This window comes from Garra rufa, chromosome 9, assembly GCF_049309525.1.
Source record: "Garra rufa chromosome 9, GarRuf1.0, whole genome shotgun sequence".
NCBI classification, from domain to species: Eukaryota; Metazoa; Chordata; class Actinopteri; order Cypriniformes; family Cyprinidae; genus Garra; species Garra rufa.
In genome coordinates, this window is record NC_133369.1 from 28,000,024 (window position 1) to 28,025,443 (window position 25,420).

Below are 25,420 nucleotides of genomic sequence, written 5' to 3' on the forward strand. Positions count from 1 at the left end.
GTTATTTTAAAAAGTAAAAATATTTCACAGTATTACTGATTTTGCTCTATTTTGGATCAAATGAATGCAGACTTGGTGAGCAGAAGAGACTTTTTTAAAAAACATTACAAATCTTACTTTTCAAAAACTTCGACTGGTAGTGTATGTAAAAAATAAAAACTATAAAATCAAAGCAACATATAAAATACACTGTTTTGGGTGATTCAAGACAATTATGTTCTAAAGGTTGAAACGCCATAAAAAATCAATTCCAGGGGCAAAAAAGGTATGCATTAAGTGTATGTGCTGTTCTCTTCTGTCCACTAGATGGAGCTAGAGAGTTTGTAGAAGGGAGTTTGCACTTGGCACAGTTTTTACACGTTAGCGTCGCGTCATCTTTGCTCTGCTGGCCCTGGGATTGAAAAGAGAGAAGTTAAACTTGTCTCTTTGTCTTACAGCTGACAAATATGGGTGAGTGTAGCTTTTACATTAAGTAACGTTATTCAGGATAAATCATGTTCTGTCTAATGCTACTGTTCTGTCGGCTAGTTTGCACGCATGAACATGCAATAGCACAGATAGTTCACCGGTGGGCTCGCTGAAAGTTTTTAGCATTATTGATTGCTAAATAGTTGCATGCTGCAGATTGTCATTTAAGTCACTTTGCGAACATTAGCAGTGTGTTGGCATGTGGTTGTTTTTTTCCCTTTGTGTGTCAAAAAAAGCACAAAACATTGTGCATTCGGAATGACGTTTAGCCCAACGCTAACCCATTCATAACATTTCGTACATTTTCAATCGTCATCGGCGTAGTATTTCAAGAAAAGGCGACAGAACAAGAATAATAGCATAATCCAGTGGATGCTCACTTTTTATATAAGAAAATAAGCTTTAAAACCAAGCAAAAGATTTGGAAATGAATATTATAGCCACAGTGTTTGTTTCCACACGGAACGTTTTGAAGAGCGTTCACTGACGTGTCAATATTCCTGCACAGTTGCCTACTTTGTAATCTATCCATAATACGTTTTTTGCTATTCCGTTTGTTTATTTATGTGCCTTCGTCCATGTATTTGAATGTTTCTTTTCTGTAGAATAATAGATGTCCTTTTTTATGTGTGTATATATATATATATATATATATATATATATATATATATATATATATAAATCCCTCTCTGCGCTCTTGTTCCCGATTAGAATTCCTCCGTAATAAAACACTTCCGTCGCGGAACCAAATGTCAACATTATCAAAAAACAACAGAACCTATTTTTTCTTAATAAAATTAATTCAAATACATTTCAGATAAGTTTAAACTTAAACTGTGTATAATTAACAATACTATTATTTAATTTTTCTTTAAAAAAAATATGAATGAAAAATAATAGTATTATGTCTTTCTCTTTGTTATTACAGCGGTGAACACAACCACGTCCCTGGTGTTGTCCAGTCTGCTGTCAGTGCTGGCGTTTGCAGGAATGCAGATGTTCAGTCGGCAGCTGGGCTCTTCAGAGTGGCTGACCATCCTGGGAGGCTTCCTGGGATCTGTGCTGTTTGTCTGCTCTCTTACCGTATCCTTCTATTTCTTTGTCACACATAGCAGCCCTAGTTTGTGGAACCTCAATACTATTTAAGTTTTGCACATTTGTGTTCTATTAGTACTTAACCCACAATTACAGGCTTTCAATAACCTGGAGAACCTTGTCTTTGGCAAAGGCTTCCAAGCCAAAATCTTCCCAGAGAGTAAGTGTGAGAATGTGTATAAACATTGCTATACTTCTTTTGTCTGGTGTATCCTCCTCCTAGCCTGCAAATTCAAATGAATACATTATACACTACCATTCAATAGTTTGGGCTCAAGATTTTTAAAAGAAATTAATCATTTTATTAAGCAAGGATGCATTAAACTAATCAAAAGTGACAGTAAAACAATTATAATTTTGCAAAAAATAAATCCCATTAAAGAAGTAAGAAACTTGAATTCTGAAAAAATGCATCAGGGTCATTCTGTGTCAGATCAACCAAATTTCAAAAACTTGACTGCATGATAGACATGTATAGTGATGAAAAACAACATATTAAATGTCATGGATGAATGTTTAATTCACTATTTTGTAGAGGGAGGTCAAAATGGCAATTTTCACCTGAGATTCAGTCAAGTTACAGGAAGGTAAAAATGACTTCAGAAAGCTTGCCGCATCATAATGTTATTTTTACACAGAGATTGGTAGTTCTATTAGTAAAATCAGTTGACTTTAGCAATCTTTGTCACAGTTTGTGCCAATGGTGACCATTCAAAAATGGGGGGGAAAAGTTTTTTTTTTTTTTTTTTTTCAAATATATAATCTTATGAATAGACTTTAGAACGCAAGGTAATGTGCCTCAACTCAACCATTTCAGTGCACTTTTAGCACTCAAGACAGGTATGTTCTATGCAGTTGTTCTGATAGAGGGAAACAAGATACAATTCTAATTTAAACATAATTTCTTCTTCAGACATTGTTCTTCAAATAAGTATCAGATGTATACAAAATGACCAACATTTGTTTTTCAACCACTGAAAAAGTGTAACATTCAACAGTCTGGACATGGAGCCATTGAGATCCCCATATCTCTGAGACTGAATGATGTAGGGCGTTGAAAATTCCAAAAGATTCCATATAAAATGTTTATTAACAACTAGAATCTAAAATCATATTGCAATATCTTTAATACTTCTTGAGTTACAGGCACACAAAGAAAGGAAAAGAATATTTATGGCACTCAGACTGGTATGTTCAATGCAGTTGCGTTTGACGGAAATAAACAAGATACATCTCTAGTTTCAACATTATTTGTTCTTCAGACATTGGTTTTTGACCACTGAAAATGTTTACATTTTAACAATTTACTCCTGGAGCCATATGTGACCCTGGACCACAAAACCAGTCTTAAGTCGCTGGGGTATATTTGTAGCAATAGCCAAAAATACATTGCATGGGTCAAAATTATTGATTTTTCTTTTATGTCAAAAATCATTAGGAAATTAAGTAAAGATCATGTTACATTAAGATTTTTTGTAAAATTCCTACTGTAAACCTATCAAAAGTAATTTTTGATTAGTAATATGCATTGTTAAGAACTTAATTTGGACAACTTTAAATGTGATTTTCTCAGTATTTAGATTTTTTTGCACCCTTATATTCCAGATTTTCAAATAGATGTATCTCGGCCAAATATTGTCCTATCCTAACAAACTATACATCAATAGAAAGCTTATTTATTGGCTTTCATATGATGTATATATCTCAGTTTTGTAAAATTTAACCTTATGACTGGTTTTGTGGTCCAGGGTCACATATTGTCATTTCAAGATCTCTGGAACCGAATCTCATAGGGCATTAAAAATAAAAATGCCATTGCCATATGTAAAGTTTGTTAAAGGAACACTCCACTTTTTTTGGAAATAGGCTCATTCTCCAACTCCCGCCGAGTTAACAAGTTGAGTTTTACCGTTTTGAAATCCATTCAGTTCCTAAACTTATCGGCCTAGAAAATCACAGCTTTACATTTTCCGCTGGTCTTAGTACACGATATAACTACAGAAGAGTCAAGTTTTAAATAGGACAAATATCGAAACTCGTTGGTCATTTTTGAACGCGATGCTATTGGTCTAATAGGATTCAATGATCTATGCTAAGCTATGCTAAAAGTGATATCGCCAGAACAGGAAAACGGCTTAATGGATTTCAAAAAATGGTAAAACTCAATTTATTAACTCGGGGGGGGGAGTTGGAGAATGAGCCTATTTCCAAAAAAAAAAAGTGGAGTGTTCCTTTAAGACCCAATATCAAAAAGGGCATTAAGATATCTTTAATACTTCTCGAGTAACTTTAGAGAAAAACTTAGTGGTGTTTCCGCATTTTTGAATGGTCACCATTGGCACATAATGCAAAAAGATTGCTATAGTCATTAGATTTTACTAATGGAACTACCAATCTCTGAAAAAATAAGATAATGATGCTGCCATCTTTCTAAAGTCATTTTTACCCCGCTGTAACTTGACTCTGAATCTAAAGTGAAAATTGCCATTTTGACCTCAATCTAAAAAATGGTGGATTACTCAGTAAATATTCATCAATGACATTTAATGTTTTGGTTTTCATCACTGCAAAAGTCAATCTTTCTTAAGAAAAAATATTAGCAAAATAACAAATTTGAGGCGGGGACCACTGGTTGAGTTAACACACCACTGTTTTCAACATTAATAATTGTTTCTTAAACACCACATCAGCACATTAGAATGATTTCTGAAGGATCATGTGAATCTGAAGACTAGAGTAATGGTCGCTGAAAATTAAAACTTGGAATAAATTACATTTTAAGATATATTCAAACAGCAAAAAATTTATTTTAATTGTATTAACTATGATAATATTTCACAATATTACTGTATTGTGATTAGGGCTGCACGATATTGGGAAAAAATTACATTGCAATATATTTTTTTCTTGCGATATATATTGCGATGTGTACAGATTCATTTGTGTTCATCAGGTTGTTTTGAACTGCTTAAAAATCAAATAATAATTCAAGAATAATTGGGGTAATTTTGTAAGCATTTTCAAAGAATAAAAAAATGTTTTAAAAGCTTTTTTTAAAGCTTATTTTGGGTAGTTTCATAAACAGTTTGACTCACTGTCAATTCAGGCAAATCAAGGCTCTAATATGAAATTAATAATGAATGTTGCTTTTACCCTGATGAAATCGAAATTAGCTTCTTCCTTTCACGAAAAACATTCAAAGCTTAGCCAAGATGGAGGAACAGCTGATCATAGCTGTTACAGGGATAACATTTTTTAGCAGCAGAGCTACTGCAAGCAATTTTTAGTTTTGGAAATCCATTTATCTTTATTTATCTTTGCTGAAACTTCCGCGTCTTTAGGAGAGCGCGGGTCATGGTTGCTTAGCAACGGCAGACGCCACTCTGCCACTCAAGTTACAGAGCGCTTTGGAAAGAAGGAGAAAGCGGCGCGCCTAGCTTTTTCCGCGCGTTTTTAGGCGCGACATGTGAACGGTCCCTTAAATTCGTAGTGTTTCCGCGAGTTGTGGCAACAACTGACAGGCACTCCCGACAAAGCACCTGTTTTTGGTCAGACTCAGCAGCATCCTTTTTGTATCCAAAATACTCCCATATGACCGACGTTGCATTTCTTTTTGCGACCAAATCTTCCATTTTGGCGCTTTTCTCCCGTCCCGCGCTCATTTCGCCATGCTCACGCAGAGACTGCATGCATGAAGTAGGTGAAGCAACTTGTGCATTGTAGTTTTTAAAGAACCTTTAAACATGAGTTAATTACTTTATTTTAGACAAATATAGATCCGTGAATAGAAAGTACATTTTTAAATCAGACACACATAATTTTTTTTTTGCCCTGCATCGTAACTGCCACGATGTGACTTTCGCGCATGCGTACATCGCGATGTCGATGCTGAAACGATCTATCGTGCATCCCTAATTGTGATCAAATAAATGCAACCCTGAATACAGAGGAGACTTTTAAAAAATATTACCAACCCCAAACTTTTGAACAGTGACATTTTTAATAATGAACAAGTTATACAAACTTGTTATAACTAATGATTTTTAGTTAAGAACTAATATCTGTACTTGCCTAAAAAGGATTTCATCTCTCTCCTTAGTTGCCGTGTGCCTGTGCCTCTCTCTGTTTGCGTCTGGTTTGGTGCATCGTGTGTGTGTGACAACATGGTAAGTAGGACGATATTACTTAAGCTTTAACCCTCATGTGGTGTTCATGTCATTTTTGACTGGAGAAGATTTTCTTTTTCCTGAAAATACTAGTTAATGTTATCGCATTGAACTGAAACTTAGTGACTTTTTTCACAGAGACTATAACAACTTGTCCACATTTATTTATTTATTTATTTTTTACTTTTTTGTGTTGTTTTTTTCACCTTGTTACACCTATGGTGTTCCCGGTCAAAAATGACAGGCCTACACAAAATAGCTTATAAATCCCTTGTTATGCTATATTATCCCCAAAAATTGGATTCAATCTTTTTATCAACTTGTTTTCTTTCAATTAGGACTGGTTTTGTATTCAATTTTCAAACAGTTTAATTGTAGGAGTCATTTATCCGAGCTTATGCACCTCAGTTTTTGAGTGAAAAAGCATTATTTGTTAATAATTTTGGCAATATTGAGAAAAATATGAAAATAAATTGCACTGTTGATCACACTAGTCTACTTTAATGTTTAACCAGGAAATTTCTTTTGAAATGCTTTTATTTTGTACAAAATGACACAGAGTCACACTTGTGGTGTTCCCGGTCAAAAATGACAAGCCTACACAAAATAGCTTATAAATCACTTGTTATGCTATATTATCACCCAAAATTGGATTCAATCTTTTTATCAACTTGTTTTCTTTCAATTAGGACTGGTTTTGTATTCCATTTTCAAATACTTTAATTGTAGGAGTCATTTATCTTAGCTCCTAGTAATTGAAAGTGAATGGGGGAGACTGAAAATTATTGAAAAATTTAGTTGTCAGGAGCATGTTTATCATGTTCACATATGTATATGTGTGCTTGCAGACATAGAGCCATTGGACATGTGCATGCATGGATACATGTATGCCACACACACACACACACACACACACACACACACACACACACACACACACACACACAAACTATTTTCTGAAAGAAACATTCTTTTTCACAGTGATAATTTTTTTAAATCTAATATCCATTCATCAATCTGACATTACCACATTCGAACACACACTCACAGACCTAAACTCACACTCACGCACAAACTGGCTGTGACTGCAGTGACCCTGCTTCAAAAGAATCTCTCTTTCATGTTCTTGTTTCATCACACCTTCCAGACAAAATATTATGACATTTTGTTTTGGAACTGTGATGTTCTCATTTTTTTACTTAAAAAATTAGATGCCTACTCTCAGATAAATGAGGCCCACAATTAATTAGATGCAAATAGAAATATAAAACCAGTCCTAATTGACAGAAAACAAGTTGACAAAAAGATTGAATCCAAGATTGGGTGAAAATGTGGTTAAATGAGTAATTTAGAAGCAATTTTTTATAGGCCTGTCATTTTTGACCGGGAACACCACAAGTGTGACTATGTGCCATTTTTTACAAAATAAAAGTTTTTCAAAACAAACTTCCTGGTGAACCGTTAAAGTAGACTAGTGTGATCAACAGAACCAATATTTGTTCATATTTTTTTTAATATTTCCAAAATTATTCAAAAATAATGATTTTTTTACTTAAATGAGATGCCTACTCTCAGATAAATGAGGCCCACAATTAATTAGATGCAAATAGAAATATAAAACCAGTCCTAATTGACAGAAAACAAGTTGACAAAAAGATTGAATCCAAGATTGGGTGAAAATGTGGTTAAATGAGTGATTTATAAGCTATTTTTTATAGGCCTGTCATTTTTGACCGGGAACACCATAGGTGTAATAGGATTTTGAACACCACATGAGGGTTAAAGTAATTGATTACCAAATAAAATTGTAGAGGTGGAAACCAACTTTAACCTTATAGACATAATATCTAATTAACCACTGTTTATTTATTCTTTCTTCCCCTGTTTTCTCCTATATAGCCTGATCTTCTCTGTCTTTGCACTGTACTACATGAACAAAGTATCAGCAGCTCTTTACCAGGCAGCACCTGCTCAAACTCCCGCCAAACCCACCAGCAAGGGCAAAAGGAAGAACTGAAGTGCTTACCTCATCCCGTTACTATTGCAGTGGCCCATTTGGCCTCCAGATCGCAGTGTGCTGAATTGACAAAATCGGATGTGTTTGCCAACAGCAGACTTATTTTTTATCATTCCATTCACACTGAAAGATAACAACACATTTGCTCATACCAGTCATAGATGTGTGATTTTTGGTTGTGTTTACAAAATATTTTTGTTTAAGGGGTTTGTTATTAAAAGTTGATGAAAGAATACATGTGCCATTTTGTTTGCTTTGCTGTTGTCAGACTGCAGATGACTAAAGGTGCAGTCACCTTTTAAAATTTCACAGACAAAATCCGGTCATTAAATCAGGAGACTCCTACGGATGTGTAAAAGCTTCCCATGCAGACTTGAACCTTTTTTCCCATTACATTTTGCTAATGTGACCACACCTTAACCCACAAAGTGTTTTATTGCTCTGGGTTCCTCTCCGTATGTGTATGCTAAAATGTGTTGGCTACCTGCCTAAGGCCTCATAATGCATCCTGGGACTCTCAGCTGAGTCTGGAACTGACCCTGCAAACAAATTCCTATCATTGTCTACTTTCTATTTAGCCTACTCTACTAAACTGCAGATAAGAATCAAATTAGCATGGAATTTCAAATATGGGCCTCTGCCAGTTGAATCTCAACTAAATATTTTGGAAATGTGTTTCAATTGAAACCAGATAGTTGTGAAACTGTTGTGATCAGCTGAAATAGTTTTGCAGGCTATATGAACTGAATTTTCAAAAGGGCAAAACTCAAGAAAGTCTTGTTTAAATAAGTTTTTGTGGGTCTTAAAAAGAGTCCTAATTCATCCTTAGACAAATTTAGACCTTTTCTAATTAACACTTTTCCCATATAAATACAAAAGTTTACATACACTTTGGAGAATAATAGTTGAATTTATAAAAACTACCTTGTTCAAAAGTTTACATACACTTGGTTTTAATACTGTGTTGTTACCTGAATGATCCACAGCTGTTTATTTTTTGTGATATTTCTTAATGAGTCCCTTGTTTGTCCTGAACAGTTAAAACAGTGGCACTCCCCGCCCCCCTTGAACGTCAAGTTCATTTTATTTTCGATATAGCGCCACATCACAATAGAAGTCATTTAAGGTCATCTTTCCTATAGAACAGGGATATACATTGTTCTTTTATTAAACAAACTAAATAGCCTTATGTTGTTTATCTTATTTACACGAAGGCATTTCTGTCTCTACATGGTCGCGTGTTTACAATGTCTCCTCCGCGAAAACACGGACTGGATCGCGGACTCCATTCATAAAAACGGAATTTATGCTGCGTTCCAGGCAGGTTTTTTAACTGGTAAATCACCACTTCAAACCACGACTCACGACTTTGTAGCGTTCCAGGCAAGTCAAGCCAAACTGCCTGGGCACATTTATGAATTAATATTATTTTTATATTATTATTAATTTGATTGCAACGTTATATTGTCCTAAGCTCTATTTTTCCACCGTGTACTACTTGCATAAACACCGCACGCATTAGGGGTGATATTTGTTGTTTCACGGACTATGTCACGTCAGAACTCGGAACTGGGAGTACATCGATCTAGTACGAGTTCACGAGTGGGAAGTCACGGGTTTGACTGCCGTTCTGGTGCACTTTCACGGGTAGAAGGTCGGAAAAATACGGGTTGTCTGGAACGCGGCATTACTATAGCGCGGAATGCCACGGAATTTGTTGATTTTTGGATTAATAAATCAAAAGTTGGTCTGTCACTTAATTCAAATCGCGATATAGACTAGTGTCTGTGAAAACTGAAATGCAAAAAGACCGTTTTAATATGAATCCTGCATGTTCCGTTTGCCTCTGCATGTATGAATGGCGGAGACACGTTTTTTTTTTACTACAAAAAAAAAACGCACACCTGAAGCTCCCACAAATTTTTGACATTTGCATCTCACACGAACAGATAAACTCAATCTCCAAAGCTGCTGTGAGTGTCACTTTTACCGTTTCATTTGAGAAAACTAGCATCATATCATACTGTACACACACGTTAACATGAAACAGAACAATATTAGTCTTGTATTAATTTTGTACAGTATAATGTAGGTGTTTATATATTCCTATTTAAATAATTTACATAAACCACTTAATTGTAGAAAAAAATACTACAATTATTATTTAAACTGAATATAATTTTTCTTCCATGTATTGATTTTAACTGTAAACCTCTGTTTGTTTGCCAAAAATTAAAAGGGTTTATTTATATATTAAAAGAAAATTCGCAGAAGCACTTCGTTCTGAACTGCCTACCTCTGCGTTTCAATAAAAAAGACTTTGGTATTTGGCATATTTGTTTTTGCAGTAGTTTTTGGGGGGTTATTTATCCTGTAAAGATATCGAGATATATATCGTATATCGAGATATAGCAAAATATAGATATATTTTATAAGATATATTTTTTGCTCCATATCGCCCAGCCCTACTCTATTCAATTCATTCATTAAGTTTACTTTAATAAAACCTGCAGAAACCCACATTTATGTCTTTTCTGCACGGATCAATGCTGCACTTTTTTGTTGCTGTTGGTGCTTCTTGCATTAATGCCTACATGTGTATCTGTCTTGGCCCTTTGTGGACCAAACTACTGGTTAGGCCACTTAAAACAACATCATGCCCTAGCTTGAAAAGAATGCTGAGAGAATTGTGGTTGTGAAAACCCTCCAGAGCTGTACTTGCATGGAATTCACCCTGCTACTATGACAACGCAATCACGCCCGTTCAAAACACCATGTGTCATCCACCCAAGACCGTTCTCTCTCTTCCCCTTTTTCCTTCCCATGTCCTACTGACAGAGATTAGTTTCCAAGTTAGTCTCCAAAGGGATACAGTAAGTGTATTAGGGATGTATTAACTGTCTGAGTAACTTTTTCTTTATTCTGCCTGGGGAAATATTGATTTATTAGGTTTGTGGTGTGCTAAACATTATGTACTCTCTCCTATTTGGTATGTGCACAGTAATACTGTCGCCAAACACGCCCGTAGGTTGTGTTGTTGATGACTAAAGTGTGAGAGTTCTTCTTATAGACTAAATGGTTAAAGGCACTTCCTGTGTACTGGGTAGAGACATCCCCTCATACCTACTTTGCAAACTGGAACAAGCCTTATCGCTGCAAAAACAGCAGCCCTACCCTTAAAAATAATGCCCTGGCAAGTATCCTTTTCAAACATCTGTCCAAAATGGAGAGCGAGACAAGTTGTGTAGTAAGCATTGTGAAAGCCTTGAGTCATTCACTTAGGAAATGGAGGAACAAAATGAAGAAATGGGAATCAAAATATGACTGCACTGACAGTATAGGCTAATGTTGAAAATGATATGTAAACAAATATATAATTCGTAATAAATTCCACTGTGTATTCTGCAAATGCACATTTAATACAATTAAGTGCAAACACTGTTTTCTCATGCACCTTTCAAGAGATTTGGGGCTTTTTGGTTTTTCATAAAATGTTTTTTTTTAGACTAGTGGAAAGAAAACATCCAAAAAACACTGTTACGTGTTTCCTTTATAGCACTTTATCTATTTGTGTCAATAGATTTCAATTACAATGCATATTTTTAAAGGCCATTTTCTCAATATGAGTTTTTCTTCTACACTGAGCCATAAATCTCCACTTCAGTAACACACACACCAAACTTTACATTTTTATTCCTGTCTATATCCTGAAGGTTTTTACAGAGGCATTTGTTCATATATAATTTGCTTGATTTTATACATTTTATTACCCAAAAAATGGTAAAAAAAATGGTAAAAAAAAAAAAAAAAAAAAAAAAAATATATATATATATATATATATATTATATATATATATATATATATATATATATATATATATATATATAGTGTTTCCTGCCTGCTCAATTTTTTTCTAAATTATATTGTGATGAAATGAGATACCCAAAATTCCCTCTCTAAAAACTTTTGACTCTAATATGTCAAAAAAAAAATATTTTTGAATTTTGAAACTGACTTCATCCAGTGTTTAGATTTTTGTACTAGACATGTATGCAAATTAGTGCATATTTAATTAAATAATGCTTTATTTGCATATTTTAGAAAATTTGCAATACGAAAAATGTTTGCAATTATCAAAGTAGTCAATCAGCTGGGTAAGTAAGGTGATAACTAATCTTTTTTTTTTTACCCTATTCACCTGCACCTTAAAGGAGTAGTTCACTTTCAGAACAAAAATGTACAGATAATGTACTCACCCCCTTGTCATCCAAGATGTTCATGTCTTTCTTTCTTCAGACGTAAGGAAATTATGTTTTTTGAGGAAACATTTCAGGATTTCTCTCCATATAATAAACTTCTATGGTGCCCCTGAGTTTGAAATTCCAAAATGCAGCTTCAAATGGCTCTAAACAATCACAGTCGAGGAAAATAGGGTCTTATCTAGCAAAATTATGGGTTATGTAAAAAAAAATAATAATAATAAATTACAATTTACATACTTTTTAACCTCAAATTCTTGTCTTGTCTAGCTCGGTAAGATGAGCATTTGATATTAAAATGTATAAGTTGTAAATGTTTTTGAAAATAACCGATCATTTCACTAGACAAGACCATTCTTCCTCGGCTGGGATCATTTAGAGCTCTTTGAAGCTGCATTTAAGCTGCATTTTGGAGGTTCAAACTCAGGGGCACCATTGAAGTCCATTATATAGAGAGAAATCCTGAAATGTTTTCCTCAAATAACACAATTTCTTTATGACTGAAGAAAGAAAGACATGAACATCTTGGATGACAAGGGGGTACATTATCTGTAAATTCTTGTTCTGAAAGTGAACTACTCCTTTAAGCACACGTCCTCTTTTTCACAAGGGTGGCTTTATCTGGTTACTAATGTCTGGCTGGAAGTCCACTAAAATCCCATAAATCCAGGAAATCAAAGTAAAAAAATATTTTAGGCCAGTTTAAGGTGTGTTTCTGTTCCAGCATGTTTAGGTGTGGAATTTCTCATTCAGAAATCTCTTAACAGGAGCACTGTTATATTAATTAACATATATACACTCATTCACACTCATCTACTTGGGATTAATCCCAGTCAGCGTTTTCTGTGGCTTAAAGCCCTAAACAGTTAACATTACAGTCCTCACCCTCAGACTCACCCAACCTCACGCTCCTCATTCGGGCGGAGCCCCGGTATAAATTCTCTGCTTCTTGACCAGCCTCTTGCACGGGACATTCAGTACATTCTTTCATCTTCAGGTGACGCGCTGCCTTTTATCAACCGTAAGTACACAAACCTTTACTATTCAGAAACGCGTTGATATTTAAATAAGAACATAGTACAACTTTGTTTAACTTAGTTATGAACTGAGTACAATTTTAAAGTTTAGCAACATATTTTGTTAGTTATGACTACGTGTTTAGCGTTAGCGTTAGTAGGGCAAAACTTTGAAATACGAAAATACAAATGTGACGTATGCGTAAATGCACAGATTCTGTGGACGTCAGCGTCATTTACGTTACGTAAAAGAATCTAAACTTCACACATAGATTAAAAGTCCGCTGTTCACTCTAAATAACTGATATTAATATTTAAATAATTGAAATAATTGTATCAGCATGTGCTGTTCTCTTATGCCTTAATTTTTACTGCATCTTTTTCGCATGACGGTTGGTTGGTATTACTCACACTTTGGCTTATTTCCAAATGGAAAAATCCACTTCTCTTTCAGTCTGCCCCACAGGAGGAGAACAATGGGGTGTTTGCACAATATGTAGTTTGATTAAGGGATGAGGCACTCACATAAACTAACACATTATCTTTCACTGTAGACATTCACAATGCCTTCTGATCTGGAAAGAGCGATGGAGACGCTGATCACAGTGTTTCACCGTTATGCAAGCAAAGAGAGTGGGAATTCATCAACACTAAATCGCAGAGAGCTCAAAATGCTGATGGAGACAGAATTGTCCAGCTTTCTGAAGGTACGACATTCCGTCTGTTATTGCTACACCCAGGGCGGGGCAACTCTAAACACTGGCTTGGGCCCTCTACACTTTTTTTTTTAATGAAGAACCTTGAACACGTGTGGAACCTTTCAAATGCAGAAAAGGTTCTTTATAATTGAAAAACATTCTTTCAAATGGTTCTTTTAAGAACTGTTTACTGAAAGGTTCTTTGGGGAACCAAAAATGCTTCTTTTATGGCATTACTGCAAAAGCACCATTTTGGAGCCCTTATTTTTAGTGTACTGTACGGTGTAGCAAGTGGCTCCTAAAAGTTTTGGCCCTGTGCATACTGTATCTTTCAGCTATTTCTAAAACCTTATTCTTTTTTTCCACCATCTGCTTCCATTTGTTCTATTTCATATGTGTATCTCTTGTCTCTCCTACTACAGTCTCAGAAGGACCCTGCTGCCGTAGACAGGATTATGAGGGATTTGGATAGTAATTTTGATGGAGAGGTGAATTTCGAGGAGTTTGTGTCTCTTGTGGTGGGCCTGTCCATTGCCTGCGAACAGCTCTACCAGAAGCAGAAGCAGGCGCAGGCGCAGCCGCAGCCGGGAGGATGTGCCAAAAAGCAGTGAAAGAACACTGTTCTGTCATTTTGTCATTTTGTTAATAGGTTTTGATAAACGATGTCAGCCACATGCCTCGATTTGAAGTTGTTACTACAGTTACACTGTATGTGTATGTAAAGGAAGATGGTTTTTCAGTTTTGTTAAGTGTTATGTTCAATTGTACTTTCAATTCTCTGTAAGTATTAGCATTAGACACAAATGAAATCATCAAGTCCTGTAAGAAAATAAACACTTTGTTTATATACAGGTTGTTGTTGTTGTTTTTTTGTCATCCTTTGCTTCCATGCAGTTCAGGGCTGGATTTCACAACTCTTTGAAAAGTTATGAACATATCATTTCTTTTTTTTTTTTCAATGAGATTCTTGCCAACTTTCAAGAGGAATGCAAAATGTCTCTATGATTCTCGTACATTGGAACTGGAGGACTCAATTCTCAAATCGGTGAGTTATAGAGGGTATTAGAGCACAAGGCCTTTAAGGCTGGTCAGTCTTGTTAGTTTGCTATTAAATGTAACAATTAATTACAAAGAAATGGCAAGTAGCACATTAAAATCAAATAGTTGAAAGACTGAAGTTGGTTTTTACTCTAAAACACATTCCAGTAATCTTTGTTTTTTTTAGGCCACCTGCCAGAATGTTGAAAATCTTTTAAGATCTGTGTACATTTCTGTTGCTCGGTGTTCTGATGATAATCAAAAGATGTCACTTGATACAGGGCTGATTTAACAATAACAGCTGCTTGATTTGTACAGATTCGATGAAACGTCTCATTTAACTTGGAAACAGGAGTATTGCAGAACAGGCCTTGCCTTTTCCAAGAAATTAGTGAATCGCTAACTGACACTAAAAAGGCATGACCACACAAACAAAGCTCAATTTGAACTGAAACTAATTACAGTAATTCCAGCCTGAAGAACAACCAGACTGAAAGAAACTTCTGGTAGATTCATTGGTATTACAGAGACTTCATAGACATTCAGAGAGCAAACTCTGTCTTTAATATCTCACCACACTTAGTTTAATAGTCCCTTCAAGGAAACCCCAGGTATTAAGACTTGTATGGCTTAATATAACGCAAATGATGTCTCTTACTGAAATGTGTAGTAGAAACCCCATGAAAGACTTACAGTATTTAAAAAATACATCGTTTTATACATATTTTGGACTATGGGGGGTGCCATTATTTCAATGACATAAAACTGCCACGAACTGTTGCTATTTTTTTTGCGCAACACAACTCGGAAAATGAAATATTGATGCGATGCCACATTGTGTGGCTTTTGGTTGTGATTTTCAGTCGAAGGGCAACAAGACAGTGATTCTGCTTTTCCGAAAGCGTTAAGAAAAAGAGGAGCAAAGAATGGGAAGATGCCTGTGGAGGAATAAAACTTAAACCCAACTTAAACCCGTGACTTTGTTCTCTCCACTTTAGCCCTGATGCCTTTGAGGCTATTAGTCGACCTCAGCTGCTGAAAGAACTCGTGTTGCGGTAATCAGGTAACACCAGTAGCTCGCTGAATGCAACCATTTAGCATAATAATGGCACCCCCAAGTCCAAAAAATGTATAAATGTATCTCTTTCATTGGTTTTCTACTACATGTTTCAGTAAGAAACATCATTCACAGGGTTGACAGGTTTTCACTACAAAAACCCGCCCAATTGCTATTCGAAACTAGCCCAAAAGTAGCCCAATCGTGTTTCGAGGGGGTTCCCCATTAAAAATTGCGTTCGGGGGGGTAAAATACACGTTTTTTGGCAGGGTTCGCATGGTAAAACTTGCATTTCATGGGCTAAATATTACGTTATTGTAGTCACTTCATCCCACGGACATGAGAAACAACCCGCGGCAACAGTGGTAAAGTAGCCCAAATCCGCAGGAAAACCGCAGACTTGGCAACACTGATCATTCACGTTATATTAAGCAGGGTTGCCAGGTTTTTACAACAAATCCCGCCCAATTGAGTCTCACTGTCTTACAGGCAATGAGTGACATCACACATGTGTCTACCTGTCTTTACAACTAGGAAGATAAAGATGAAGCATTTATTTGGTCTTACTAGTAAAAAAAAGAAAAAGTAAAGAAATTATATATGATTATCCGATATGTACTATATAATATATAAAAATATATTTAAATAAGTATTTTATTGGTATTTTTAATACAAATATGAAAAATAAATGTTTCTGAATGCTTTCTATTTTTAATGAAAAGTTAGGTTCAACTCTCTCTTTCTGGCCTTTACTTTTTTTATAGCCTTTTAAATCTACTAATACACAACTTACATTCAGAAAAAAAAAACAGATTTAACTCTGAGCTAGAGACATATCAGTATTATGCATTTTTGTGTTGTCTGTGGAACATTAGGCCTACTATATATATTTGTGCCCTCACTGGACCTCATGCACAAGCTGATGTTTATTGTAAATTCATGCACAAGCTTTTTTTTACGATGCAGAGTTTCAAATAATCTCATTATAGTTCATCCGATGACTGTTACGTGTACGTGCTGGTAAGAGGAGACGTGAGACCAACTCAAATAAAGTATCCTTTTAATCTTGAACTTGACAATGACAGGGAATATCCACACACGAAGTAAACTCAAATAATGACCGACAATAGACTGAACTCAAAGACAGACTTATAAAGCAAACTAATCAAGAGAACACAGGTGATACAGATAATGAGCAAACAAGGACTAATCACAGGACTAAACCAAATAACCACAAACAGACAGGGGAAGACAGCGGGAGAAACCAAATGACAAGCAGTGCAAAAACAAGGCAAAAGACACGAAACATAGGGCTACATATGACACTACCTCCCCCTCCCGGTAGGCGCGTCCCGCGCCGTGACGGAAACAACAGGGAGGGAGGGCGGGCGCCCTGGAGGCCGCTACGGGGCAGGACCTTCCTGGGTTGGGGAGGCCTCCAGGGCGGAACAGGAAGCCATGGCGGATCAGGCGGCCACGGCCGGACAGACAGTTCATCGGACCATGGCGGGTCAGGGGGCCATGGCTGGATCAGTTCATACTGCCATGGCGGGTCAGGAGGCCATGGCCGGACAGACAGTTCATCGGACCATGGCGGGTCAGGGGGCCATGGCTGGATCAGTTCATACTGCCATGGCGGGTCAGGAGGCCATGGCCGGATCAGTTCATATTGCCATAGCAGGTCAGGAGGACATGGCCGGATCAGTTCATACTGCCATGGCAGGTCAGGAGGCCATGGCCGTAACAGTTCATACTGCCATGGCGGGTCAGGAGGACCTGGCCGGATCAGGAGTTCATGTAGCCAAGGTGGGTTAGGTGGCCATGGCCGGATCAGGAGTTCAGGTAGCCATGGCCGGGTCAGGAGTTCATGGAACCATGGCTGGGCAGCCCCCGTGGCCTTGGCCCTAGTCCTTGGCCAGGCCACGTGGACTAGGGGTATGTAGCCCCCCCCCAAAATTTTCTTGGGGAGATTCAGCAGTTCATAGGGGGGATACTCTGGACGGCTGGCCGGAACCAGCTGAGACTCTGGACGGCAGGACGAGACCAGCTGAGACTCTGAAAGGCAGGACGAGACCAGCGAAGGCTCTGGACGGCTGGACGGGGCCAGCGAAGGCTCTGGACGGCTGGACGGGACCAGCGAAGGCTCTGGACGGCTGGACGGGACCAGCGAAGGCTCTGGACGGCTGGACGGGACCAGCGAAGGCTCTGGACGGCTGGACGGGACCAGCGAAGGCTCTGGACGGCGCTCTGGAGGAGCCGGCTCTGGACGGCTGGACGACCCCAGCGGAGATTCAGGAGGGCTGGGCGTCTCCAGCGGAGACACTGAAGGAGCTAGCTCTGGGCGAGCGGTCACTGGCGGGCGCTCTGGCGGCGCAATCACTGGAGGGCGCTCTGGCGGCGCGGTCACTGGAGGGTGCTCTGGAGGCGCGGACACAGGAGGGCGCTCTGGAAGGCTGGACAGGATCAGCGGAGGATCAGGAAGGCTGGGCGGAACCAGCGGGGATTCTGGACGACTGGATGAGACTGGCGGAGATTCAGGACGGCTGGGCGAAACCAGCGGGAACTCAGGACGGCTGGGCGGAACCAGCGGGAACTCAGGACGGCTGGGCGTAACAATCTCTCCAAACCAGTCAATTAGATCCTCTTGGGCATCGTCCATTATGTCGGCCATCTTGGCCGGGAAGTCAGGAGCGCTGGCCATCCTGACTGCGGTGTCCTCGACTGGTAGGTCAGGAGCTGTGGCCAGTGGTGTTAGGCCGAGGAAGCCTATGGAGCTCTGGATGGTAGCCGGCTGTTGAGGGCGTGGCAGGCGGTCAGGACGGTTGGACCGGCATGTGGAGGCACTTGGCGTCGGGTGAGCCGGTGCGCAGCATTGTGTTTCTGAGGGGGTTGGATTTCGGATTGGATAGCTGTTCTCTGTTGGCTCCACCTCATAACCGGAGCCATTTAAACAGAGAATAATATTCACTAACTCGACAAAAGAAAAATCATGGACAGAGAGATCGCAACGAATAGTATCCTCATCCAACCCCAACAGAAACACAATGCCAATGGAAGCGTCGGGCCAGCTCACCCGATGATAAAGCTCAAGAAAATCCTTCACATACCGTTCCAACTCCCGACCGCTCTGCCTCAGGTTCCACAGGCGTTCCTCAGCGCTGCAGTTTAGGTCGGTCATTCTGTTACGTGTACGTGCTGGTAAGAGGAGACGTGAGACCAACTCAAATAAAGTATCCTTTTAATCTTGAACTTGACAATGACAGGGAATATCCACACACGAAGTAAACTCAAATAATGACCGACAATAGACTGAACTCAAAGACAGACTTATAAAGCAAACTAATCAAGAGAACACAGGTGATACAGATAATGAGCAAACAAGGACTAATCACAGGACTAAACCAAATAACCACAAACAGACAGGGGAAGACAGCGGGAGAAACCAAATGACAAGCAGTGCAAAAACAAGGCAAAAGACACGAAACATAGGGCTACATATGACAATGACACATTTGGTGATTTTATCATGTGGGAACCCTCCCCCCTCATGAACCACTGACGTGGGCGTGTTTGAAATCTGTGTAAACAGTTAAGTTGCCAAGCAACCATGAATGACTTTGGGGTGTGTCAACCATATGAGGTCATGGCTCATGGCAACAGTACTAACATGTTTTTTCCTCTCTCTCTTCTCTACTCCGTAAGGCACATGATGTGTGTGATCTTCAGCAGATAGATAATTACAATAAGTATACTAATACTAATCATTATTATGTGTGTGTATATATAAACTCTTTTCGTATTACATGATGCACAAACTGAAGGACACAAGGACACTTTTTTTTTTTTTTTTATTTTAAAAGTGAAATTAAGCGTCTAAAGTGGTGGCTTGCCAATAGAGGGCGCTGGGGCGCAGCCCTCCCTGAGCTTTACACGTACAGTTGAAGTCAAAAGTTCTACAAAATGTTCATTATTTTACCAAAATAAGAGGAATAATACAAAATGCATGTTATTTTTTATTTAGTACTTACCTGAATAAGATATTTTACATAAAAGACGTTTACATATAGTCCACAAGACTATTTTACCTAATTGATCCACAGCTGTTTTTATTATTTATTATTTATTTATGTCCTGAACCGTTAAGCTGCCTGCTGTTCTTCAGGGAAAAAAATTCTTCAGGTCCCACAAATTATTTTGTTTTTTAGCATTTTTGATTGTTTGGAAAGATTGATTGTTGGAAAGGGTTCAAATACACAAAAATCCACAGAATTTGTGGGACCTGAAGGATTTCTCTGAAGAACATCGGGCAGTTTAACTGTTCAGGACAAACAAGGGACTCATGAACAACTGCCACTAAACAAAAAAACACAGCTGTGGATGATTCAGGTAACAACATTTTTTATATTATTATTTTTTACTTTTTTATGTTAATATTTTATTTTATTATTCACTCTTGTGGAAAATATGTAAAGCTATTTTATGTGAAATATCTAATTCAGGTCAGTACTAAATAAAAAATAGCATGCAATTCATATAAATCCCTCTTATTTTTCTAAAATAATTAACATTTTGCAGATTCTAAAAAGGTGTATGTTAACTTTTGACTTCAACTGGATTAATAATAATAATAATATAAGCCAGGGGTGCCCAGCCCTGTTCCTGGAGATCTACTTAGCTGCAGACTGTCTGTAATTATCAAGTGCTACCTAATAGATTAATTAGCTGGTTCAGGCATGTTTGATCAGGGTAGGAGCTGAGGATTGTAGGATGGTAGATTTCCAGGAACAGGGCTAGGCACCCCTGATATAAGCCATATATAAATAAATACAGTGCTGGGTAAATTAATACAGCAGATTATTAACAGATTACAATTTGTAGTCTGTTACTGATTCCAAATTACATGACAAAAATTAACATTACGCCTTACTTTATATATTTTAGGGAATCGAATAAGGTATAATCAAACTACTTTTTGATTGCTTTTAATAATTAAATCATAAAAATTAAAATAAATATTTTTAAAATAACACCAATTAAAATAAAACACTTACTAAAAAAGATTAAATGTAATAATGTAATCAATGAAAAAGTAACTGTAGTGTGATTATGGGTATTTAAAAATGTAATTTAATCTAATTACAAGTACTTACATTTTGGAATCTAATTACGTAATCCAGATTACATCATCAGTACTGAGTTTATATATACAGGGTGCGATTTGTGAAAAATGCATGGGGGTGGGAGCAAGTAGCAGATAATGGGTGTCATGTCATGAAATGTTTTAACACGATGGAAATTGTATTTAAAGTGATCACAATTTAATAAAAGCATTTAAAGTTAGGCCTATTAATTGTAATGATTTAATTTCCTGTTATTCAAACAACAAATAAATTATATACAGATCGACCAAAGCAAGAAAAGAACACAGTACCAACAGAGCTTTTTGAAACTCCAGATCAGATTTACCTATTAAAAGCTTGTAGAATTAAACTTAAGGGGAAAACACTGCAGGCAAAAATGCTGTTTTTTCATGCACTTGTCAAATTTGAGATTTTGGGTTTTTTGGTTTTTCATAAAGTGTTTTTTTTTTTTTTTTTTTAGACTAGTGGAAAGAAAACATCGAAAAGACACTGTTAAGTGTTAATTTTTTAGCACCTTATGTATTTGTGTCAATAGATTTCGATTACATTCCATATTTTTAAAGGCCGTTTTCTCAAAGTGTGTTTTTTCTCCTACACTCAGCCATAAATCCCCCCTTCAGTAGCACTTACACACATCAAACTTTGCATTTTTATTCCTGTGTATATCCTGAAGGTTTTTACAGAGGGATTTGTTCATATATAGCTTGATTTCTTGATTCCTCAAAAAATGGTAAAATAAATAAATATATATATATATATATATATATATATATATATATATATATATATATATAGTGTTTCCTGTCTGTTCTATTATGGAGTGACAAAATTTGATACCTAAAATCCCCTCAGTAAAAACAAGAATTTTGAAAATGACTTCATCCAGTGTTTAGATTTTTGTTCTAGAAATGTATGCAAATTAGCACATATTTCATTAAATAATGCCTCATTTGCATATTTAAACATAACATTTTAGAAAACTTCTATTACAAAAAAAAAATGTTTGCAGTTATCAAAGTAATCAATCAACTGGATAATTAAGGTCATAACTATTAGCAAAAAATTTTTACAGTATTCACCTGCAGTGTCTCGCCTTAAACTCAAACTTAATCCAGAACTTGACAATAAATTTATCTTCATTTCAAATATGTTTCACATTCTAGTCATATTTACTAACTTCTGTTAACTTTTTATTCTTTAACTTTAACAGTTTAACATTAAATCATACTGGGAATGAGATGTTTGCTGAAACTGTTGAATGTGCCACAGCCCTACAAAATTTTCCACCAGCCGCTATGTTAATACCTGTCATAGAACCATATAATTATAGTTTAAAAAGGTGATCACTAGATGTCAGCAGTATACCACATGAGCAAATTAACTCACTCTCCCTCTTCTCCACTCCTCCTTTTCTATTTCTCGTCTCGTAGACAGCACAACATTCATTTCCCCCCTACGATAGCTCCACAAATTAGATCAAAAATGCCTGTGGGTGTTTGCTAAATGCTTGCTTAGAGTTGAAGTGTTGAAGTGTCATATATCATATAAAATGATACCAATTATTTTAGTTTGTGCATATTGTCTTTAATTTTAATTTGGTATATTATACTTTTTACTGTAGTGAGCATAATCTCTAATGACGGATACAAAGGCTATGGCACCTATACACCTATAAGGTGTGTGTGTGTGTGTGTGTGTGTGTGTGTGTGTGTGTGTGTGTGTGTGTGTGTGTGTGTGTGTGTGTGTGTGTGTGTGTGTGTGTGTGTGTGTGTGTGTGTGTGTGTGTTTGCATATTTGTTTGGGGTGTGTTTGTTTGTGCACTACAGTAAAAACGCCAGAGGTGCATATATGCTTATTATACCATAAGAAAGAACCGTCCCTAAACAAAAGAGGGATAAATAAAGCAAAGTACACACCCTTTTTGTTAAAACTCCACATTCTACAGATCTGTCACAGAGGTTGGTGACATTGACATGTACTTTGTTGTTTGTCTTACCAACTTGATTGTGTTCTGAAGATAAAAAAATATATATAGATTCGGTTATCATCCGTAATAAATATATTAGGTTATGTTTATTCAAAAGGGTGTGGTCTGTTTATCCGGAGGCTTTTTCAGGATCCAAACCAGACTAGTATCAATATATTATGACACTCATGGCTGATGAGTCAAAGTCTTAGCATTTCTCCCATAAAGGAAAAGCTCTGAATAATCTTGTTGCTGCACAACTGAGCAGTTTTCATGTCAAGTTAAGCAGTCATTGTCTGGTATGTGGTTTTGCACACCATTGTGTGCATACGTCTGCAGATGGCTTCATTTTTTGTTTGCGTTTCCATGTACATCTGCAGATAAAGCATACATGTATTCTCTTTTCAAAACAAGGCCCTTTTGCAAATATCAGGCATTCTTTGATGTCTGAAGACTAGATTTAGAGAGGATAAGTGTCTCTCTGTTTACTCCAAATAGGAAGCTTCGCTTCAAGCTTGTGATTCAAACCTCCACAAAAACATCAGCAGCAACGTCACAGCTGCACAATGAGTCTTTTATCTTTATTCCAAATGTTGAATCTGAAACATTTTTAAAAAGAATGTTTAAAGCTGGGCCATTCACATCAGAGCGGAATGGAAATATGGTGTTTAGGGCAGACAACGCCCAGTAGAGAGAGCGAAAGAGTCACTAAAATATGACTCAGATTCCCCTGCAGTCTGACTGGGTAATCCCCTATATTTTGTTCATATATTTACTATAAACTACCCAAATCAAACACAGCAGAATATGATCTTTAAAGCTAAAAAGTGTAACAAGAATGTATATTTTGGCACGTGAGTCTTGTCAAACTGGACTGGGTGTGCTACAGATCCTTTATAGTGCAAGAATGATTCATTCCTGCCATTGTGTGTGCTGTGGAGTATAAAATCTGTGCTTTAAAAGCAGCAGACCATTTACTCCAACAGAACATCTGCTTAACTTCTCTACAAGCACACCAACCTGAAGGTAGGTAAAAGAAAACAGAAAGAGAGAGAGATAAAATGAAAGTGCGAAACGCAGGAAGTACAGAGCTACCAAAATAGAGCAGAGAGGAAGGTTTTAGAAATGCAATCCATAATTTTATGGTTATTTTTGCAACCGATATAATTGTGCTGTATCGCAAGTTGTTCTTTCTGGATGATAACTGTGCATGAAGAGGTGCAGATGCTTTAAACTAATTCCCTTTCTTGTTTTTCTTTCCCATAGACATGGCGTCTAAGCTGGAGCAAGCCATTGTGGCCATTGTGGAGGTGTTTGAAGAGTATGCAGGGAAAGATGACCAGAAAAAACAGCTCAGTAATGCTGAACTTGGAGAGCTCATCAAAGCCCAAATCACCAGTCCTGAATTTAAGGTGAGAATTAGAAAGATGTATAAAAAAAAATGCGAAAGTTGTGAGAAGGAAAGCTATTGGTTGGAGGAAGTCAACACCTCCAACATGTTGCAACAAACCTACTTCCTAATAAAATGCTGTGCGGTTGTTGTGCAATGTTATTATGGCAACCTGGCATTAAAGGGGTTTACCCTAATGACTCATACATGCATGCATGAGGCTCTTCCTTTTATCCATCTTTCACTTGCACAACATACTTTTCAGTGCCTATTCTTTTAGCAATACAGCTATGAGTGGTATGTTAGTAATTACAGCATTGGCATTCCTCTCTTTATGTCTGTCTCAGGATAAAGTGGATCCGGATAATATTAAAGAGGTCATGGAAGACCTGGATAAGAACCACGATGGTGAACTGAACTTTCGCGAATTCAGTCAGTGTATCGCGGGCCTAGCCAGGGCCTACTATGTAAAGAAGCACGGCAAGGACAAGTGCCAAGGAAAGGGCAGGGGGTGTCAGAATAAGTGAACACACACATCCTTACACTCCTGATGCACTATACTCTTGCCTCTTACAAGGTCCCAGAGTACCTCTCTATAATGTTTAATAACGTTGCAAACAGTTTTTTTATGCTGTAAGACAGGCACAGGAAAGAAAATGATCTTTTGTTGTGCTATTTAGTAGTTTATGCAGAAGGAAACATTTCTCAACAGAAAGTGTCGTGAAAAATGTTTGTCTTGCCTAACGAACAAAAAAACTGTACGTAGACATAGATTGTGCAATACTGTAATCTATACTTTTCTGAACACCAATAAAAACCTTGTCATCACTTGAGTACTTCTCGCTTCATTGTTTTACTTAATTTATATGGATATTTGTATATGTACATTATTAATCACATGCAATGTTTTCAAAAAACTGTATACACTGTTAAAATATAAGGGTGTTTTTGCAGGGATCCCATAAAACATTTATTCGACTAAAGAGCCTTATTAGACTATAAAGAGCCTTTTCTACATTTGAAAGGTACCTTCACGGTTCTTCATAGAACCATTGATGGCACAAAGGAACCTTTATTTGTAAGAGTTTAACACATAAATGTATTTAAAT

The 25,420-nt window shown here is 37.1% G+C and overlaps 3 protein-coding genes across 3 annotated transcripts; all 3 read left to right on the top strand.

Annotated features, from left to right (window-relative positions):
- The first annotated feature begins 319 nt into the window (after window positions 1–319).
- krtcap2 (keratinocyte associated protein 2) lies at window positions 320–7,979 on the top strand. Its single transcript, XM_073847980.1, has 5 exons — window positions 320–450; window positions 1,397–1,551; window positions 1,660–1,723; window positions 5,663–5,729; window positions 7,629–7,979. Exons 1-5 carry the CDS (start codon window positions 447–449, stop codon window positions 7,744–7,746), a joined length of 408 nt encoding a protein of 135 aa, XP_073704081.1. The 5' UTR covers window positions 320–446; the 3' UTR covers window positions 7,747–7,979.
- Window positions 7,980–12,893: 4,914 nt separating this feature from the next.
- s100a10b (S100 calcium binding protein A10b) lies at window positions 12,894–14,570 on the top strand. The gene is made up of 3 exons (XM_073847162.1): window positions 12,894–13,026; window positions 13,576–13,728; window positions 14,142–14,570. The coding sequence occupies exons 2-3, from the start codon at window positions 13,585–13,587 to the stop codon at window positions 14,328–14,330; spliced, it is 333 nt and encodes a 110-aa protein (XP_073703263.1). The 5' UTR covers window positions 12,894–13,026; window positions 13,576–13,584; the 3' UTR covers window positions 14,331–14,570.
- A 9,277-nt stretch (window positions 14,571–23,847) lies between these two features.
- Window positions 23,848–25,144, top strand: s100w (S100 calcium binding protein W). The gene is made up of 3 exons (XM_073847931.1): window positions 23,848–23,947; window positions 24,188–24,333; window positions 24,659–25,144. Exons 2-3 carry the CDS (start codon window positions 24,190–24,192, stop codon window positions 24,836–24,838), a joined length of 324 nt encoding a protein of 107 aa, XP_073704032.1. The 5' UTR covers window positions 23,848–23,947; window positions 24,188–24,189; the 3' UTR covers window positions 24,839–25,144.
- The last annotated feature ends 276 nt before the right edge of the window (window positions 25,145–25,420 follow it).

What these genes read in the sequence shown, in the direction of transcription:
- s100w (XM_073847931.1), top strand. Translation starts at nt 24,190, where the DNA reads ATGGCGTCTAAGCTGGAGCAAGCCATTGTGGCCATTGTGGAGGTGTTT. An exon ending in TCACCAGTCCTGAATTTAAG is followed by an intron (nt 24,334 to 24,658) that starts GTGAGAATTAGA and finishes TGTCTGTCTCAG; the next exon opens with GATAAAGTGGATCCGGATAA.
- krtcap2 (XM_073847980.1), top strand. An exon ending in AGCCAAAATCTTCCCAGAGA is followed by an intron (nt 1,724 to 5,662) that starts GTAAGTGTGAGA and finishes CTCTCTCCTTAG; the next exon opens with TTGCCGTGTGCCTGTGCCTC. An exon ending in CGTGTGTGTGTGACAACATG is followed by an intron (nt 5,730 to 7,628) that starts GTAAGTAGGACG and finishes TCTCCTATATAG; the next exon opens with CCTGATCTTCTCTGTCTTTG.
- s100a10b (XM_073847162.1), top strand. Translation starts at nt 13,585, where the DNA reads ATGCCTTCTGATCTGGAAAGAGCGATGGAGACGCTGATCACAGTGTTT. An exon ending in AATTGTCCAGCTTTCTGAAG is followed by an intron (nt 13,729 to 14,141) that starts GTACGACATTCC and finishes CTCCTACTACAG; the next exon opens with TCTCAGAAGGACCCTGCTGC.